This window comes from Xiphias gladius, chromosome 6, assembly GCF_016859285.1.
Source record: "Xiphias gladius isolate SHS-SW01 ecotype Sanya breed wild chromosome 6, ASM1685928v1, whole genome shotgun sequence".
Classification (NCBI taxonomy): domain Eukaryota; kingdom Metazoa; phylum Chordata; class Actinopteri; order Istiophoriformes; family Xiphiidae; genus Xiphias; species Xiphias gladius.
In genome coordinates, this window is record NC_053405.1 from 6,994,005 (window position 1) to 7,015,002 (window position 20,998).

Genomic DNA, 20,998 nt, shown 5'->3' on the forward strand with positions numbered 1-20,998 from the left:
TCTGTACATAGCATCAATATCTTTGCTTTAAACACATTTTTAGTTCCAGTCTTCACAGCCACACACTTTTTACGAGCCCCATCACTGACCAGGATGCGACTCTCTCACTCATCTTCTGAGTTAAAAAAAAAAAAAAAAAAAAAAACTGGCAAGGGAAGAGAAAGAGAAATTTGTTGACACAGAGCCAGGCCCCGATTTGAATGATTAAATCTGAATGTGTCAAATTATGGGTATCCTGCAATTTGCCCAACAGGAAGCTCAAGCCTCTCTCAAACAGAAAAACAGCTATTTTCTATATTCAATGCTCTTTTAAAAAGACGTCCTCTGTGTCTAACCTGCATTTTTTTTTTTTACACTTTGCAGGGGATACCTCACTGCCTGAGTTAATGGGAGTTTAAGTCTGAACCACATGACTCAGTAGGAAGAATTTACCTTTTGAAGGTCTTTTGTTGATTGCTTTTAGACCTGGCTTAGATATCAAACAAGAGACTAAGTCTAGGGGCTGATGAGCTATTTACACATCAAATACATTCATGATACTGTATTGAGTTTAGATGTGTGATTTCAAATAGAAATGCATTAACTGTTTTAACTGGCTAATTACTTTATTGGTATAAATCTCTGAAACAAAAGAGTGATTCTGTAAGTGAGGGAGAAAAACGCGGGGAGAGAGGGATACAAAGTAGAAAGAAGAGAGAGGGAGAGCCTGACCCTGCCAACAGCACCAGCTCTATTTTCAGAGGGGACCTACTGTGCTATTCTGGGATGAGGGTCCGAGAGTGAAAAGAGGGAGGCAGAGGAGGTCCAACAGGATGGAGAGAAGGATAAGATGGGGGACAGGAGCAGGGCAGGGTGTAGCCTGCAGACGAGGGACAAAGGCACCCCTTGTCCAGGCTCTCAGAGGTCTGGATGGTCGACTGGAAGGCTGGCAAGCCGGCTGGTGAATGTACAAATGAACACGGCTGTTCTCTCACATTCCTAACCAAACCATGTTTAGCCCCCCCCCACCCCTGGCTGAGCAGCCTTCCTGCCAATGATAGACACAGAGGCGCTCTGAGAAATGAGAATATGGGTGGAGTGCAATGGAGGTGCAAATTCACCAAACAACATCTGGGGTGGGGTCGGGTACACAGAGAGCCTTGGTCAAGTCTGAAACATGGATTTCAGGAGAGAAATTAGTTTTACATGAAACACAGTTGAACTCTTTTTAAGCTCTTATTTAAACTTAATAGTATTAAATTACAGTACTAATGAGAAGGAAATGTAGATACAAGTGGGGTATAAAAAGCTACAAAACCGTAATAGATCACAACTGTTGTTAATAGAGTTCATAGTGTCTGTTGTTTCATCTGGTAATTATTGTGAAAACAATGCACGTCAGGTCCGGGCCATATTATGGTTTCTCTAAATAAAAACTTGGCTTAAATAAAATGAGGCGCAAAGTATCAAAAGTTTCCTGATTTAAATCAGGAAATATCTGAGCAAAGAACAAGTAAATAATCGGTGTATGACTAAGCATTTGACATGAACTTTTGGTACTTCACACTTCTCGATACTTGAGGGTATTGACACGCTTCGCTTTGTACTCACAGAGTATCAAGGTTCATTACCCAGTTCTAATTGTAACACATATCGCTAAAAAGAGAAGATATTCTTAATATTGGGACACTGATTTTAGTCAAACTGCCAGGTCCTACGACAGGTAGTACGTATAATAGTGCAGTAACTCTGTTTGGTTGGAAACTTTATTAGTAAAAAAAAAAAAATTATGACCTACATTAATGCCCGTTTACTTGAATAGCTAACACTCTCAAATCCGCTAATTTCACATGTAAGATCCTTCAACGGTGAGAATCAAAAGAACTTCCGCCAGTGTCCTGCTGTTGTCCCATTTATTTGATAATCAGCATGAACTGAAGCAGTGTCCACTAGCCTCTGACAAAGTTAGTGACTGTTGCATTGTTAATGACTGTGGCCTCACACACTCTCTGACACACACACACACACACACACACACACACACACACACACACACACACACACACACACACACAGAGCTGTGTCTCCTGTAGCCTTTGACCTTGTGGCAGCAGCCGAGAGAGTAATGTGACACCTCGCAAGCTGAGGTTCAGGGGTGATGGTTTGACACCCAACCCTTCAGGGCCATGTCCCAGGGTCAAAAGGCAAAAGGTCTGCATTCCTCTGGGTGACACCTGAGCCAGGCAAGTGTGCTCCACGCCCAACACTTTAACACGCACACGCACTCGCCATATTACTGTAATACAAAGAGAGAGTGCAGGTAAATATGCGTACATAAAGACAAACACACACACATGCCCTCCGTGACCCTGTGGCCCTCCTCAGGCACCCGGCCACTGACACCTCTTAACAAAGCCCAGGAATTTATGACAAGGGCTTTTCACAGCGCTGGCACCAGACAGGCAAAGGAGGAGGGTGTGTGTGCATGTGTGTGAGTGTAGCGAACTCACTATCAAATACGCCTGAAATATTTTTACATCCGTCTTGTAGCATGGGCGATCATGTCACTCCAGCCAATGTCAAGACGTAAATAATAGTCGGATAATGTGAAATGTCCTCTGATTAAACAGTGTTACAGGCCTGGCGTATGTGACAATGTGTGTTTGTTTGCGAGAAAGACAGAGACAGCCATTGGGCATACTCTGATAAGCCTTGGAGGGAGACAATAATCTGCTGTCCCTGATTGCCCCTGTAAAACCAATCATACTCACTTGAGTGTGCATGTCTGTGTGGTGTGTGTTAGATGTAAAAACAGAAAGGTCCGGGGTGTGCTGACAAACAAGGACAGTGTAAATAAACGGGTGAATGGCATACTTGTCCTGTAGTTTCTTCACTCGGTGACCGAGGCTCAGCCCTGCGCTGCTTCCTCTCCTTTCGCCTCTAAATCATTCAGTGTTGGAAGACCTTTCAGGGGCCGCGGGAGCCCGGCCGTTTCATTACAATGGTTACAAAACCCCTGCTAATATATCCAAGCACGCAGGCCTTCTCACTAGCACAACGTGGCTCCCTGCCAAAGCAGCCCCCCTTTAGTCTTAACTCACCTACCGCTGGAGGCATTCCTGCTCTGGCGTTACTCAAGCGACAGAGTGGCTGCTAATTCTAGACATCCACACCGGCCTCGCTGCAACGCCACGATCCAAACAAACAAGGTACTGATAGGAATGCAATGATATGTTGACAAATTACTAATTTTTATCGGAAAACCAACAAAAAACATTTTCTGTACTAAACGATTAATGGAGATACAGTCTCAATGATTTCAGCTCTACCAATATTAAATTACTTCCTTATTGCAAAAAAAAAAAAAAAATCAATAAGAAGGAATTGCTTCCTTCATCACACAGAATGAGTGAAGAATCAATTGTTAATAGCACAAAGAGGCAGTGAGACACTGCACATACAGTAACTTGATGGGATAAAATTAAAAAAAAATAGTAGTGGTGAAACAACAATGAATCGAAAAATTAGAGGACATTAGGCATGGGTACTGTTTTTATCAGTACTAGTACTCCATTGATTCTCTAATCGGTTCCATTTTATTATTAAAAAACACTTTTTGAAATCGTTATTTTTTAAAAATTATTTCAGATGAAGGGTATGTATTTATCTATATTTTAAATATAACAAACGATCGTTTCTTGAGCAGCAACAATAATGTTTAATACAGAAAGGTCACAATATGAAGTCAATATCTCCCTTAAAACAAATCTAAAATCTAAATAAAAATAAACATTAAAAAAAAATAAATCAGTGTCATCGAAACACCAGGTTTCAAGGGGCATCCTATCCTAGGGGATATCTGTCAAATATTAAAAGGTTTACTGCAGCGTGTTATAGCAACGTCACACAGCCAAGGTCACATGTTTAATCTTTGAACCGTCATCTAGTAACTACATTGATAATGACATGAAATGCATCAGGATCTGTTTGATTTAACTCAGCACGTGATTGACTGATCAATCACAATGTGCATTTGCAACGTGGAAAAACGAAAACCTTCTAAGGTTTTAGAAGTTGGGGAAAGTCGAGACAAACAGCCCAGTCAGTTACAATCGGGTTCTGGTGTGTGGGAAAAAAACTGACGGCTGAAGTTGGCATGATAGTCACCGGCTGGACGCAACCAAACAGAGTCTGCATCGAGCATTAGATTGGATTGAACAGCTGGACTGGTATCATCATTTGCTGTGTTCAATTACCAACCATGCGGACCAATTTCCCGGGAGATAACTTGTATTCGCTAGTTTCAGCTCCTCAAATCTGAGGATTTGCTGCTTTTCATCAATGTAAATTGAATATCTTTTGGTTTCCGACAAAACAAGCCACACGAAGACGTCACATTGGTGTCTGGGAAGTTGTCATGGCCCTTTTTTTACTATTTTTTTACTATGTAATTGAGTAATCAATCAACAAATTAACGAGTAATGAAAATAACTATTAGTTGCAGCCCTAGGTAATAGTGCTTGGGGGTTATAAACACTCCTGGAAAACCTCTCATCAAACACATGGTCTGGATCAAATTTCTACAAACTAACCTACAGATAACATTTAGTGTCACGACCTCCAATTCAAGTATGACCGGTTATAGCAAGGAAGGATCCAGCATTAGGGCACACAAATAAAATTACCCTTTGAAACAGAGACCAGAACAGTTTTCTACAGCTGCTCTGGTGATGAAATGAAGAACAGACCAGAAAAAAAGAGCCATGAGAAAACTATGTGACCCGAACTTCACATCTAGCACCACGCTAAGGAATCTGCTCTGGTTTTGAAGTGCTGGGCTCACAATATTGCCCCTCTGAGTTGTTGACTTCCTCCAGACCTAACCGTGCAATAGTCAGCCGAGATTAGATTCCAGTTTTGAACTCAAAGGCTTGAACTCTCATGTAACTTTAGCAGCCGGGGCCAACTCTCAAACGCGGCAGCCAGCGTGACCAAAACAACCCCCAGAAATAGCTCTGATCCCATTCTGAGCGCTGGCCAAGTCAGATTCCCCAAACAGGCACTAAAGGGAACAAGAGATTGGGAACACACCACACTAACCACCCCCAAAGTCCATCAATCATTATTCTCCATACAAATAGAGCATTCAGATGGACAAAAAGTCCGTCAATAGGCAGCACACGAGGAGTCTGGAGTGTATCCGGTGAGCGAAAAAGAACCAACCAGCCGAACAGAGGGAAACTATAGTCGCAGAGATTCATCTACATCTGCACTACTTCATTAATTCAGCAGACTCTCTTATTCGTGCTCAATCAACGAAAGGCCTGTCAAATTTTTTTAGTCTTGCAGATAAAGTGGAGTCTGTCTGAGCATGAAGCATTCATGAAGAATCAAAAACAGCAGACAGAATCCATGGGACGAAAATAGTGGAGAGTTCAGCACCGTGGCTGCACTTCTTGTTTTTTGGGAGGACTTTGTCAAAAGCTTAGATCAAAAGGCCTTTATTCGCTAGGAGGCGTGGGTACAAGCAAAAAAATGTGGTGAGGCAACCCATGATTTCGTATCATGATTTCCTAAACACACGTACAGTAGACTCGGTAAAGACACAGCACACTGCGGGGGTAACACTGATGGGGACGTTACTTCCAACAAACACATGTGTTTAGTGAGGTTTAGTTTTGGTGCAAGGTTTCCTATTCTGCTATTTCTGTACACACTCTTAAGAAGCATTAAAGGATCATTTTTGGCTCGCTTTAGCCGCAACATTTTGCTGAATGTTGGCGGTTCAGCAAGCTTAGGAAACGCGTTTAGATTTTTCGAGCTATATTTCTTGGCATTTCTGGCAGCTATTGCCGTCTACTCACTTTTCTACATTATGAAAATCAATTAAAAGACATTTCAAACCGACTTGAGCTTTGCAACCCATCACGGTGAACATCTAGCCTGTATTCGTTTTTGTCAGTTACATTATCACCGTGTAACACGGCTTCAGTCTAGACTTTCTGCACTGCATTACATCATAACAATAAAGTAACTTGTGATATCCAAGAATAGTTCTAAATTTAAAAGTGATTTTTACTGTGATTTACAGAACTCAGTTTCAAGACTGTCAATTGATTTCATACTTAACTTAAATGAAGGTAAATCAATGGGTGATGGGAAGTTCAAGTTCAGAAGTCTAAAACACCATTGTATGATTTGCAAAATGGGTAGCTTTAACGTCAAGTATATGTGTCTTGTAGTAAATGGGGTCAAACATGAATTCTTTCTGGCCTAAGAAAAATTATCTGTTTCACTCTATGAGTCACTGAACCCAGCCGCCGCGGATGCTTTATGCTAATTTTGTGCTAAAAGATAGAATAATGTACTTATTTCGCTTTTAAAGCTTTCAGCAAGTGGTAGTGAACAGCTCATCAGCCATCTGGTATTTCAGTATACTTGAACTGAAACAGGGCCATAAAAGTCCAGTTTATCAGACAGGAAAATAAACAAAAAGTCCACAGAAATCTTTTTTTTATCCATGTCCCCAAACGGGCCCAGTTTGACTCTGCATTAGAGGGATGGGACAGAGTGGACTGAATGTCCACAGCAGGCTGTTGTCCTTTTCACTCCTGCCCACCATCCCCCAACCCTCCCAACCCGTTAAGAGTGGAGGTGGAGTGCAGTGTCATTCTGCAGCCAACACAAACTGTGTTAACACAAACCACAATTTAGGCAGACACACACGGCATTTTCTAGAGGTTGAGGAGGTTTCTGACTAAAGATGAAGAAAGACGGTGACTGTGGTATTATACCTGCCTACCATTCCTTTTGATTTAAAACCCAAGTGCCCACTGCATCCACCACACACACACACACACACACGCACACACACAAACAACCAGTAATGAGTGTTTCCTCTTTGATGACACGTAGCCGGGTTTGTTGCTCTTTTTTGTTGCACCGGCTGCAAGTGTGGGATGGCGTCGCCAAACCCACAGGAATCAATGGCAAAGTCAACAGGCGGCAGAGAAGGGGGCAGTTCCGGAGCAGGAGGAGGAGCACCAGTAAACCCACGCTATCACAGACCTGCTACTGAATGCTCCAGAATTAAACAGAGTCTTGTTACAGGATGTAAATGCGGCACCGGACTTTGAATGGTAGCGAGTTGATGGAAATCAGTTTTGAAAAAGGTAGACACCTGAGTGAACATCAAATAAGCCTTTCTGTTCTCGGGAGGTCAGGACAAGATTTTTCTCTTATAAAGCTGCTGAGCCAGCCACTCCATCCTCCAATTGGGTCCACTCATCTGCTTACCCAGCATGACAGAGCCTAATGACACCAGCAAATTTCATCTAGACTGCAAAATAGGTCTAAAAAAGGTGCAGGCGCAAATAGCCCAAATTTAATTAGCTCTGTGCCATGATTAGTGCCTTTCCTGGGCCAGTACACTGAGACTCATTCGGGACTGGTTTAATCCTAATCCTACGAGGAAAGTCTCTCAGGATAGAGAGTTTTGCTGAGCCACACGTGATCTCAGTGAGAGGCAGGAGTTTGAAGCCAGTCAATGAGGATCAAGGAGTTTATCAGCGGCCAATCAAACCAGTGTCCTTGTCAAGGGCAGATTTGTTTTGGGAGATAAGGCAGCACCTTGACAGTTAAGACTTTCCACTCCACAAGATAAACGGTGTATTTGTACATGCTGATTGGTGTTTTCACACAAGGAAAACTGCAGCCAAAAGCATATTCTTTCATTTTTAACAACATACCTCAACGACTCGATTCAACTTTTAAACCCTTCAGTATTTTAGGGGGAAAAAGTTATTTCTGAACTAATTTCAAGCCCTCATCCCTACATTAAATCTGTTGCTGTGAACACTAATGCTCACGTATTAGATTTCACTAAGCATACCCAAACTGCTCAGCCTCGCTTTGTGCTCTTACAACTAGAAATGGCTGTTGCGTGCCACAGAAGTGTTGTCAAAAGTTGTAATTATAGGCTCAGCTCAAGATATGCCACTTGGTTCAGACTACCATGTCGCCACATCAGAGAGAACAAAAAGTCGGAAGTTAGAAAAAGGCAGACCGAGCTTATTAAGAGACAGGGAGCCGTGTGCTGGCTGTCATCATTACGCCGTCGCTGTGGACCAGAGTCGTCAACAATTTCCACGCGCACAAACAAATAAAAAAGTGCACAGAGAGCGCCCCAATTCCTTCACAGTAGGGTTGGTTAAACTTTGCGGGTCACAAATCTGTTCTCTGTTTCTGCACACACTGTAACAGCAGTTTTAATGACCCTGCTTTCAAGGTGAGAGGACATTTGTTCAATTGAGGACTGAAAAAAAAAAAAACTTTAAAAAACCACCAATTTACAAGTTTCACAGCCCTGTGTGTGAGCTGCAGTCACACGTAAATGGATATTCTTTCCTCTCAGAAATGCCAGTTCGGAATTCCTCCTGGCTAATGTCTGTCTGAGTTTAACTAATGAGGGACACTGATATGGGGTGATATGATTAGACGGCTAAGGCTCCTGTCTGCACTGATCAAACAGAACAGAAAAGGAAAAAAACTGAGCTAGTATGGTTACAGTACATTTGTTATAGATCTCAAGATGAATTTTGGATTTGAAACCCAGCAAAACTCTATTTTTGGTCCTGCGTATTCTGAAACTTCACTCTTAAATACTTTATATGTTTGTGAGCAGAGCTATAGTGATCCGGGAATGACTTGCAGCTAAGTAAGTCTGTTTATCCTTTGATTGGAAACATTTTCAACACAGCTGTAATTAGTGCTCAAGGTGTGCACAACCACAAAAATCTGCCCAGAGTGACTGGCTGAGAGACTAAATGACAGAAAATAATTGGCCCAAAGAAAAGTAAGGGAAAGAGTGAAAGAAGCAGTCGCCGAAAAGCAGCAGGGGAACGAAAGAACGAGAGAAGGTGTGGATGGCTTTCGTTTTTTTGCCTCACCTGTGGCTCTGCTGTTGGAAGGCCCCCCCTCCTCTTGAGGTTTGCACGCGAGCATCTGTCTGTGCAGATGCAGTGCCTCTGTGGAATGTACAGCATTCCCCTGACTCCCGTCTCCTGGGCCGTCACCATGGCCTTCACCGAGCGCCTCCGGCCCCGCGCCACCGCCGACCTCCAGGGTCCTGCCACTGTGACCCGCATCGCCTCCCCTGCTGGGCCTCCTCTCTGGCTCCGTTCGACGGGGGACCAGCAGCCGAATGGAGGGTCGGTGAGACATATCCGGTTCGTCGTCCTCAGGGATTGGGTTGTACCAGATCTCTCCTTCGTCGTCTGCATCGTTCTCCTCGGCTGGGTCCACGCTCCGAGGGTGAGCAGACACCTTGGCCTGACCAACGCTGACCTGAATTAAGAAGGCGCCAGAGTTTCCTGTTAAACTTCGAGGAAATCATGAGATAAAGCATGATGCAAAACTGAAATGCATTAACCACCGTGTCGGATGTTGTGTTACCTCCATAAATTTCATCCTTGTAAACAGAGAGGTATTGAAGCTAACCTGAGGCAGCTGTAGGCGGACTGGCTGCGGTGGCGCCCCCCCTGAGGGTCTCAGGTGGTCTGGGGAGGGACTGGGAGGAGGAGGAGGCTGATGGGAGCAGTGACTGCCCTCCTCCTCAGCTCCCAGCATTCCCTGCAGCTCGTCCTTGGTGCAGTGATTCTTCCCAAGGGAGCTCTGCTGCAGCCAGTTGCGCTTCTTGGAGACGGTGATGGTGGTAAGCGGCTGCCTCCACGACGAAGGCTCGGCGGCTCTGCCCCCCTCACGGCCATTAGCACAGGGGGTTTGGACACTTTCAATGAAAGCTAAGGGAGCGTTGGAGAGAGAGAAGAATGTGAGCGTAACAACTTCATGCCAGGAGACACTAAAAAAAAAAAAAAACATTTGATTGGCATTAAGAAGCAACTAATCATTATCATAATCATCATCATTAAGTAGCCATTGAACCGAATTCCATTGCAGAACCTGATGATTGATCTAAGACTATTTGTGTCCTGTCAAATTGAAGATAACAGCTGTATCAAGAAACCACAGGTGTCGAAATACTGAATAATACCATTAGGTTTTATGGAGTTTTCCTCTCTCATCTCCTCTCTCATTCTTGCCTCTGCCTGTTAAAGTCGCCATAAAAAAGAAAAAAAAGAGAGAGAGCCACGTCTCTGCTCTATCTCATCTGAGTGTGACATGTTTTTGGAAGGACCGTTGTCATGTAGTTTTTTATGGCCAAAATTCAAACTTTCAATCATCCCACCACGGGCCCCCAGAGCACCTCCTCCCTGTTCTCCTCAGTGACATCCCATTTCGGTCCGGTTCGCTTCAGGAATATGTGGGCTCTGAATTCAAAAGAGATGACAGGGTGACAGAGGGATTGAGCACACGCATCTTCCGTCACAGCAACTAGAAGAAAAAAAGAGCAACAAAACGCTTTCAGCTGCGAAAATAGGGGGGTTGATGATAAGCACAGCCGTTGGCGGTATGCGCTCAGTGGAAAAGGACAAATAATAGAGATGGTGGGTGACACGGTCCCGCAATGTCCCAAACAAAAGCAACAAGAGCGCCTGCATAGCTTCAAGTGTGTCGATGTGTTTGTGGATGTTTGTCTTTATTCAGATAGTCAGAACTTTGTTTTTTACTTGAAATCAAAAACCACCTCTGCGGATCATCTGCCCTGCTTATATTTTTACAAGCATTGATGAGCAGATGCAGACGGAGAAAAACAACCTCTGTGCATGTGTGTGTGTGTGTGTGTGTGTGTGTGTGTGTGTGTGTGTGAGTGTGTGCGTGACAGGGAGAGCGAGGTGCTGAGGGCAGGGTCTTGCTTTAACATGTACAGCAGACTGTTTTGATCCTCAGCAGCTCCCAGACAAGTCCCTCCACATGCTATAATGACAACTTCTCTTTTCCTCAAGGAAATGAATTTTCGTGCGCGCCGGGCTACATCCACCAAATTATAGAGCTGGGAATATTTTGACTTTATCAAATAGAAAATTTAACCCAGGGTGTCCAGTATGTGTGACTGCGCCATTTAAAAAGTCTGAATGAGTCAGAATAAACCACAAGAGGGTTTTTCTTGTATGATTTATCCAGAGCAGTCCAAGGAAAGAGAACAGAGGTGCATTAAAAAAATAATAATAATAAAAAATTACATGGTTTCAAATTACATAACATCTACTCATTAGATTGAGACTGAGGTAAAAGCCTGAAAGCGGCACAGAGAGAGCAGAGGGATCCACTGGGATTTACTTTGCCCTGGAAGTCAACCAGCCTCTCTCTGCTTTCCTGTGATCTATAAGGCAACTTTACAAAGCAACTGTTGAATCGCAATAATTGCTGCCACAAAATCCCATAAACACCAACAACTTTGTAGTTCCTCTCACCACAACAGAACAAGTCTCGCTCTCTGTTCTCCTGCTTGCTGCTTGACTGTTTTTCCACTACAGAAATATTTCAAGTATGATATAAAGTGGGATGAAACTCAGTCTGTTAGGCTTGCCATTCCTCCGCTGGAGCACAGCTCCAGCCGATTATATAAGACGCTGCTGAGTATATAAAACAGCTTTCAGTGGCTAGAACAGAGGCCACTTTTAAGGCATTCCTAATCTCCACAGTGGAAAAAAAACATAAACAGCCTGAACAACAAAAACACAACCAATCCCAGCCTCTCCGTCATCCGTTTCATTTCAATTCAAACAGACCACCGCGCTGCCACGATATAAAGCACATCTTTAAGCGTTTCTTCCTTTCTCAGAGGGTTTCCAGCCAGAGAAGCGTTTGAGCCAGCATCGTGTTTGCATTAGCCCGGATTAGGGGGTTGATGTTGTGTTTGAGGACCTGGAGCTCAGCAGTTTTAGCATGTGCTGACTCCTGAGGGAAGGAGAAAAAGTATGTTTCTGGCTCGGTACTAGTCCCATGAGTTAATGTGTAGGCCAAAGCTGGCAGGCTATAATAATCTGCCAGGGTTTGTCTTCAGATGTTCCTTGTAGACCTCTAAACTCTCTCTGCAAGCAGTGCTTTTACGTCAGTCTGAAAAGATTTTTAAGACCAGATTTCAGCAAAAACTTAAAAGTATAACCTTCATGAAGGTAGGATTTATTTCAGGACTGCTGTATTAGTTTTAGCTAAGTGTACCTAGTTAACTAGCAACTCAGTGTACATCAAATGGGGATAACTAAAATTGAAAAGATGCTAAATTTAAAAGGCACATAGGCACTTAGAGGCACAGACACAAAGACTACAAATTAAGCTAAAAAGGAATGTTTAAGATATAGAAACTAAGTTTGTTTTTCAAAAAAATAACACACATTTGTGGACGAGGAGGATTTTTCAAGACCAAGACAAAACCCAGAGTACAGACTCTGCTGCCAACGCTCAGCCTGGCTAACGCGAGACTAAACAGAGGTGAGATGGTTGTGCAGGGAGTTCTTGTTAGCATGCCGTCTTCTTTAAGGGGTCTTTCATAACTGGAAGAGGAAGCATGTTCCGACATGAGCAGCATTCCAGACCACAGCTCCAGATTTACAGTCTCACCGGTGTCGCACTCCTCCGCGAGAGTAACACCTTCCCGGAGCAACAGCAGGCCACTGGTTTGTCTTTAGCCATTTTCACTGCTGTTAAACATCAAACCATCTCAACCTTCTGCTCTCAGCTTCCTCTGTCAGCACGTCAGTATTTGTCTCCTCAAATACGTTTCATGTGCAATAGGATTCTATCAATCAGGTTTGGTTTTTTTTACTGCAGAACATTCAGCCTGAAGAAAAACAGATTATGGTATCTCTAGGTTTGTTTTTCCTAGAAGTAATCTTTAAAATGCAACATATAGTTAGCAAGGGGTTTTTTACGAGATAAGCCATAAAGGTGTTAACTGAAGAACTCAATTAAAAAGGCATTTGCTTAGGCACGGGCACAAAGAATACAAAAGCTTGAAGTGAAGCTGGAACATTTAGGAGAGAGAAACTAGGCATTGTTTGACGCCCTCATCAAAAATTAACCATAAGGTCACTTGTGGATTGGAAATAAAGAAAATAAAACTGAAAAGTTTAGGCGATTCCTCCATTAGTCAGTCATCGGAAAATGAACAACTTCCATAATCAATTAATAAAAATGTAAAAGAAAGTAAAGTTACAGCGTCTCTGTTTTGAGGATTTGTCGCTTTTCTTTGTCTCATTTAATGGTAAAGGGGAAATTTTGTGGGGTTTGGACACAGCAAGACCTCACATTGGGCTTTGAAATTGTGTTCTGCAATTTTTACAATTTTCTTACATTTTTAAGATCAAACAATTGCTTGACTAATCAAGAAAATAGTATGCAGATTAACCAATAACGAACATGGGGTTAAAAAGCTGATTCTTTTAGTAGTTTAAATGTTCATTTACACCCCCTGTATGTTGCCACATGAGACAAGGTAGCTTTCCAGCAAGTAAAAGTAGGAAAACAGCTCCTCACTCCCTTGTCGTGAGAAACTGATGACCATCAGAAGTACAGACTAAGTGTCTATAACCACAATGCAGAGCAAAAGAAAAGACTCCTCCATTAAAATTTCATTCCTGAGCTGACAAAGCCTGTGCCGTCATGGTATGAAGATGATGTGTTCAGTGCCTGGGAAAAAAAAAAAAAAAAAAAAAAAAATCACACCCTTGACCTGAAGGTAACAGATGGCCCGAGCACATAGTACAACGGTACACGTTCGTGTGAGAAAATGAAAGAGAATATGGCAGGGAGGGAGGGGTGGATGGGGAGGAGCGTGACAGGTTTGTCTGAGGTGCTAGAAGAAATGCAAACTTATAAAGGAAAAGGCTTATTTCCTTGATGTGCTGGTGTGAACCTGTGCCATGTGATCCTGACAGTAAACCAAATTATATTCATGTCTAAATCTTGAATCTTTTTCTCCTCTAAGACTTGTGCCTGTGCCACTTGATCCACTTTCCCATAGGCTTTTCTTTTATTTCCTGAATTCCTTTTCCTTCAGAAGAGGCTCCTCTTTTGATAAGTGCAAAAGAAAGTGCAGTTATTTTTCTCCTACATACAGACAACACTTTGTTGTGTATACAGAGTTTCGGGCTCCCCCCCTTCAGAGGGAATCTTTAGCTGCGTGCCATACATCCCCGTTGACGCTCATTCATATGGTAATTAGGATTCTCAATGTAGATTTTTCTTTTTACACCAGGGCAGAGCTGAGATCGTCCAGGGTTGCATCACATGTCAACACTTGCATCCCACTGAGGCGTCATGGCAGCGCAGCCTGCTAATGCTAATATCACTTCCTCCTCTGTGCGTTGGCTTGAAAACCAAATTCTTTTCAACGTTGCAGCTATTCCAGTCATTCCTCTGTCCTGTCTCGTTGCGTCAGTTTAAAAAAAAAACTCATAAAAGCGCTTCATGGGAGGAACTGTTCAATCTAAAAAAAGGCCCATGGGCTCACAGTGTGAACCAATTAGGTCCAAAACGCTGGTAAATGTTAGACAAGTCCCTGAATGGCCCTTCGACAAAGCACTGGAGCTCCCGACAAGGAGGAATAAACACAATCCGGTTTGTTTTACTGCTAATCAGTCATTTAAAAGAACCAAGCAACTCGCTGGCGTTTGCCCCGCACTCTTAGCAGACACCATCATGTGAGTCATCCATCTCATAAACCATCCTGGTATGAACCCCAATGCCTCAAGTTTCTCCTCCATCACCTGATCTGTCTTTAGAGCTACCAGTCCTCCATAAATCTGTCCGAGAACTGACACACCAGAGAAGACAAATTATTGTAATTCCTCCATCAGCCATGTGTGTTTATGCGAGAAGAAAAACAGCGGCTCGGTAACAAGGCTTTTGGCACAATGCGGAGATCAAACACCACATCGTTCTGACATGACTTGACAGCAGTTGAGCAGGATTGTATTACACCTCTCAACTCATAGCTACTTTGAATTTCGCTGAGAAAGCAGGAATTAATGTAATCAAAATGTTGAGCAATACACTGTGAACCTAATCCACAGCATATCTTCACCTCATACTTACACTTCATACATTTTGGGAAGTGCGCTTGTTCACTTTTCTTGCAGGGAATTGGATGTAAAGATGGATACCACGCTCACGTTTGTGGGGTAACTACGAAACTACAGCCAGCAGCCGGCTATCTTAGCTTAGCCTAGGAACAGGAGGGGGAAGCAGCCAGCCTGGCCCTCTCTAACAGTAACAAAATCTGCCAACCCGCAACTCCAAAGCCCTCTTTTTAGCAAGTTATATCACATTTGTTTTATTCATAGAAAAAAAACACAAGTATAAAAATGACATGTAGTGGTTTTATGGGGATTTGTGTGCCATACTACTTCTTGTCTGGGACCAGGCGCCGGGCAACCAGCAGACACTCCTGGCTGTAGCTTCATATTTAATACCCCGATATGAGACTGGTATTTTTTTGTCATGTAACTCTCTGCCAGAGAGCGAATAAACATACTTGCCAAAATGTTGAACTACTCTTTTAGATGCTGTTTTTGCCGAGATGCAAGATGCAATTCCACTTTTTTTTCCCCCCAGAGCTGCTCTTTTCTAAAGGGGTCAGTATTTCCAGCCATGTAGACTGAGGATGATTGTTCTCTTAGTATGAACCGGAGGACTGAAAAGGACAGAGGACTGGGAAAAAGAAAAGAAATAAAAGAGAAGATTTTCTGCCACCAGGGAGTGGATCTCTTCCATTCATGGTGTCTATGGTTCAGTCTCAACTTCAAGTTTGACTGACACACCATTCCTGGGTTCAGGTCTAGCCAAAACACGATGCTTGGATACTGCCTGCCTGCCGGCACACCAATGCCCTGCCACGGCACAACACATCTATAAATCCTCCAGCTGCAAATACAAACATGTATGTACACAACAGAGATGTGCATATGTATGATCACGTGCACAGTATCCCTCACTCACACATGTGCCCGCTCAGCCCTGGGTAATAATCGACGTAATTTTTTTTTTTTTTTTTTTTTTTTTAATAATTAAAGGACAAGTCAGAACAGAAATAAATTAGCTCCTGTCTAATTAAACCAATATTCTGTCCTGTGTATGTGAGGTTTAATTTCCAAGTAACACTGCAGGGGAAGAACTTGCTTATTTTTAGAGAGTCAGAAATATACAAATATTTGCATAAATTAAGAGTAGATCCATAACCTAGAAGAGTTTCAAGCCAAGACAAGCAATTCACTGGTTCTTTTGAGAGCTTTTGGCATTTCTCTTTTTTTTTTTTTTTTTTTTTTTTTTTAAATGGCTCTTTGTGAGGCACTGAGAGGCCCACAGGGGTAAGATAAACCCAGGGCTGACCTTAATAAATACTTAATCACCCTTCATTTTGTTCATACATGGCACGGAACTAAGTGACACAACACAAACAAGTTAAACAACAGGAATGGCATCCTAAATATTCAATCTAAAGTCTCTTTAAAATGCAAGTTACCATGGAGCTGTCCAGAGCAAATGACTGGGGAGGAAGGCGACATGACCGCCCAACCCACCCCCTACACTCACACACACACAGAATACGCACACTCACACACACACACACACACACACACACACACACACACACACACACACACACACACACACACACACACAACTACCACAGAGTATAACTCCAGTGGCTTCTATCCTGCTTTGGATTCCTCTGGCCACAACTGTGGAAAAGTTCAGTGGGGGACAGAGAGAGGGGAAAGCTGAGCAAAATGGGGAAAAAATGAGAATCCAGGGGGGGAAGAGGCCTTGGAAACTAATATCAAGAAGAGTCCTGTCGTTATTTTAACCAAAACACAGCAGAGGACAGAGCTGAAGACGTAGAAAAGTTGGAGCTGTGCTGAGCCAACAGTGGCTGGAAGTCAAACAGAGAATTTCCACTCAGCAGCCTCAGAGATCACACTCTATTTCCAGCAGCACGCAAAAACTGACAGTCAACAACAGCCTGCGCTCATGGCAGGTCATCTATTTACTATGGAAAACACTGTCAGAACAACATACACACTCTCAGGCACGCTTGCTGGCACTCATAAACACCCAAACACGTACAAACTATTACAGAGGGCAGGGAAATGAGTGGTAGAATGAAAAGAAAGGACGATAATGTTTTTGATCCTCTAAAACAAATGTCAATACATAGTTTTCCTCACAGACAGTTTCCGAATCCTGAATGATTGAACGGGCTAACTGCCTCGTTTGCAGTCAGTTGAGGTCAGCGTGGACGAAAAGTTCAACTCATTCTGTAAAACTGTGCTGTATGCTAAAACTAATGAATTGCTAACTCAAAAAATAAGCAGCGTGGGCTGCTAGCGTAATGCAGGTTATCATCACTGGTGCAAAGCAGTAGTTCCTGCGAATGCTATTAAAGGTGGATTTAAAAAAAGCGGGTAAACAGACCTTGTGGCGAGATTGTTTTGTCAGCTCCGCTGTCCGAGGTCAAGGATGAGCTGGCAGTCCTAACTTTTAAGGCAACGCGAACGATAAGTACTTAAAGTGCTGAGAAAAAACGGAAATCCGCACAGCTACAGATCCACGGCAAGCTGCATCCGCTGTGGAAGACGGGGCGAGATGATTGAAAGCTCCAGAACAGCTACTAAATGGACGCTGTGGTGAGATTGTTTTACCAGCATTTGGACTCATCTTCATCCCAACCCAATCCCTGACTGTCGCACATTACAGCTGAATCGATAACACTTCAGGTTTCATGATACAGATGTTCTCATATTTTCCACACCTCATCACAAGCGGAATATGAAAGCACAGTCAGAAAATCATTTGGCATTTAGAACATAATCAAATATTACACACACACACACACACACACAAACCCACCACCAACACCACGAAAAACACCACCGCAACTAGCAGAGGAGAGTGAGTTAGTTGTTACTGAACTACACTGTGAGTGATCCGACCTACAACCTGATGTGCTATTAATTTAGTGTTAAAATGCACCTAAATTAGTGTGAAGGACAGAACTCGCCACCGGTTAGAGAGCCTTAAGGGAAAGCAAAGAGATCTGAGGTGTCTCGTCCCTTTGCTTTGCATCCAGAAGAGGAGGAGTGCAGGGTGGACCACCACCAGACGGAGTCTACTATGAGTGGAGGAGGATGACAATAATCAGACGGGAGGAAGGAGGGTGAGAGGTCTCTGATTTCAGAGGATCCACGGGAGCTGAGGCCAATCCGTGTAGCCTTCCTACCTGGCTGCTGCTGCTGCTGCTGCTGCCGCGGTGACTTGTGTGTAGGTGATTTTGCCTTGGCAGATTTAGCCCCTGGGCCGGATGTCTGGACCCCAGGTTTAGAGCCTCCGAGGTTAGCCTGCGGACAGGACCGGTCCTGGTTTTGGCCTCTGCCGCGGGGCAAGGATGAGCCCTCTATTCGCTGCTTCATCTCTGAAGACAGCAGGCGGCCCTTGTGCATCCACTCCTGCATCTTGTTGACGGTGACACCGTGGCCCTTGTTGACAGAGTTGGCCCCCTGAGCTCGGACTCGCATCAGCTCCTGCCTGCTGGCGTGACCCTGATGCACCGATGCCTCTGCGTTGCTGTCTGAGGAACCGGTGAGGCTGTTGACCGAGCCGCTGCTCTCATGGAGCTGCCCGCCACGGTCCTCCTCACCACCGGCATCGTGTAGCAGCTCATCACTGCTGATGGCACTGTGGCCCGACAGCTCGCCCGCTCTTCCGACTTTAGCCCCTTCGGCCTCTGCAGCCTCTGCAGCCTCTTTATCATTACAGGCTTCTGGATTCTGTGTTCCAGGGACATGAATACAAACCGAGAGTCCACCTGGATACCTGATAGCTCCATCACTAGCAGACCGCAGCAATGAGGGTCTTGTCTCGGTCAGAGACAGGTCCACCATACTCTTACTAGTCAGCCTACTTTTGAGCCCTGACTCAAAGTTCCCGCCGAGGCAGAGCAGGAGTGAGTCAGTGTCCGACACCTGCTGGGGGCTGTGGTCTCCCCCTGAGGACCAGGAGTCACTGTCCCCTGTGTTTTTGGCAGACAGCCGCGAGCACAGACTGTCTCTGGAGTGGCTACTACAGGAGGAGGCGGCCTGCTGCTCAGTTAAACCACCGCTAATCTGCTGCACATCCAGGTTGATATCATTCATAGCATTGATGAGAAGGTAATAAGCTTCTTTCAGCTGGTTCCTAAGCCTGTCTGTTTCCTGAGCACTGTTACAGTCATCGGGCTGTCCTTTGTCCTGACCAGACTGTGGCAGCTCTGCGCCCTCTCCTCTATCCCCATCGGCTTTTGCTCTAACAGTTTCATAAAAAGGCAGAATTTCATTATCATAATAATCCTCATCTTCGCTGTCTAAGGGGTATCTGAGCGAGCCCTCTGCGGCGCACAGGGACGCCCTGTTAACGTCGCATATCTCTAACTCTGTGGGGAAAAACGTCGGGCTCTGCAGACCGACTGGAGTCCCTCTAATGTCGCCTGCATACTCTGGATCGTAGCTCTCAATGTTTCTGATTAACATGTTTTCTTCCGTGTGTTTTGACACGCGGCTTGGGTTCGCAGTCGCCGCGCAACTTGGCGAGTTTGTCTCCGAGGTCGAGTTGTTGTCAAAACTCCAGTCGGCGTTGTGTTCGTGTGGAGCCAGCGCAGTCCCTGCCATGTGCCGGGACTGTCCTCCGTCCCTGGGCTCCGTCTCCTCGCTATCAGCCGCGGTTGCCCGGACCTCTGGAGGTCTGCCGCCCCCGGTGTGCGCCTCTACCTGCGCTCGGTACAACGCGTGGTTCGAATTGTCCCCGAACCCGATCGAATCCCCGACGCTGCGCTGCCGCGGGACCGAGACGAAGTGTTTTCTCTGGACATGCGGCCCCCCCGCCGGTAACGTGATTTTGTGATCGGACCTGGGCCCCGGGTGGCTCCTGTCTCCCTCCCTGAACACGCGTCCCCCAAACTGCATGTCTCTTTGAAGTGAGACCCCCAGGAGCTCCTCGTTAACCCGAACCCTACCCCCGCTGCTCCGCTCCCGGGGACGTACGCCGGCCAACTCTACTGCGCGACTCTCCCGGACTACTATCACCCCCGCTGCTTGCACCGTCGCCCCGTCAACACAATTCTCGTACGTACTCATTCTCTCTGTCGTGCAATCCAGCCCTGTCAGCAACACTACTGGGCGAGCCCCTCCGGAGTCTCGCTGCGTGTGCAAAACTTTTTCTTTACCTTCTCGGCCCCCATTCGCCGCCGCTGCAGCAGCGGAGCCGTATCCACCGCCGCCGACCGTCGCTCCTTTCTTGGATTTCTTCCCCCGGAGTTTCGCTAGTAAAGTCCTCCGCAGAGGATCAGCCATTCCTTTCCTTTGCCCCCAGTTAATTCCTCCCGGTTTCTTTCAGCACGCTGGCTCCAGAAGGAAGGGACCGAGTGGGTTCTCCTCGCTCGCCGCGGTCAAAGCTCGCCGGGCGGACGAGCTCCTCTCCATTCTCCGCTGTCACCTCCGCTCTGCCGCCTCACGCACTCCTGGATCTCTGTGCTCAACTGCACCCCCCTCCCTCTCCCCCTCCCTCTCCCTCTCCCCCTCCCTCTCTCTCTCTCTGCTCCACACACACACACACACACACACACACACACACACTTTGCCTCCCTCCCTCTTTCTCCCTCTTCGGTTCTCTCTAGCGCCTCACCTCACCTTCTCCTCATGTTTGCAGCTCAGATTTTTGGAATATTTTCATGGCTCAAAGTTCAGGGACCTTGCACTTACACTATTAGAAGAAAACTGCACGAAAGCTTCTTTAAAACTACAGAATGTCCGCCTACATTGAGCCTGACATGCAGCTCCGAGGATACTGGCCTCGGTTTAAAGCTGTAGAAAACTTTAGTTTTGAGATTTTAGTGAAATCAAGCACAAGTGAACATTTCTTGTGAACATTTCCATATGATTCTATATTAACTTTAGAATGATGCAAATACCACGTTTAAACTACAAGATTAAATCTACTACTTGATTAATTGTGGTCTACACAAAGTTATTGAGTAGTAGAACAACAACAACAACAAAAAATCCAATCAAATCTGACAAAAACAAAT

General features: G+C 44.8%; 1 protein-coding gene across 2 annotated transcripts in view; it reads right to left on the minus strand.

Moving 5' to 3' along the window:
- The window catches only part of syde2 (synapse defective 1, Rho GTPase, homolog 2 (C. elegans)), a 50,314-nt gene extending 29,892 nt beyond the window's left edge, over nt 1-20,422 (minus strand). Inside the window, exons 1-3 of one of the 2 annotated variants that reach the window (XM_040128700.1) lie at nt 20,138-20,422; nt 9,478-9,779; nt 8,928-9,324 (exon numbers count right to left, since the gene is read on the minus strand). In XM_040128700.1, coding sequence (XP_039984634.1) covers nt 8,928-9,324; nt 9,478-9,779; nt 20,138-20,264 — 826 coding nt within the window. In that variant the 5' untranslated portion in view covers nt 20,265-20,422. Of the gene's footprint in view, nt 1-8,927; nt 9,325-9,477; nt 9,780-18,160 lie in introns of both variants that reach the window. The other variant, XM_040128699.1, reaches the window with a different exon arrangement.
- Nucleotides 20,423-20,998: the final 576 nt, after the last annotated feature.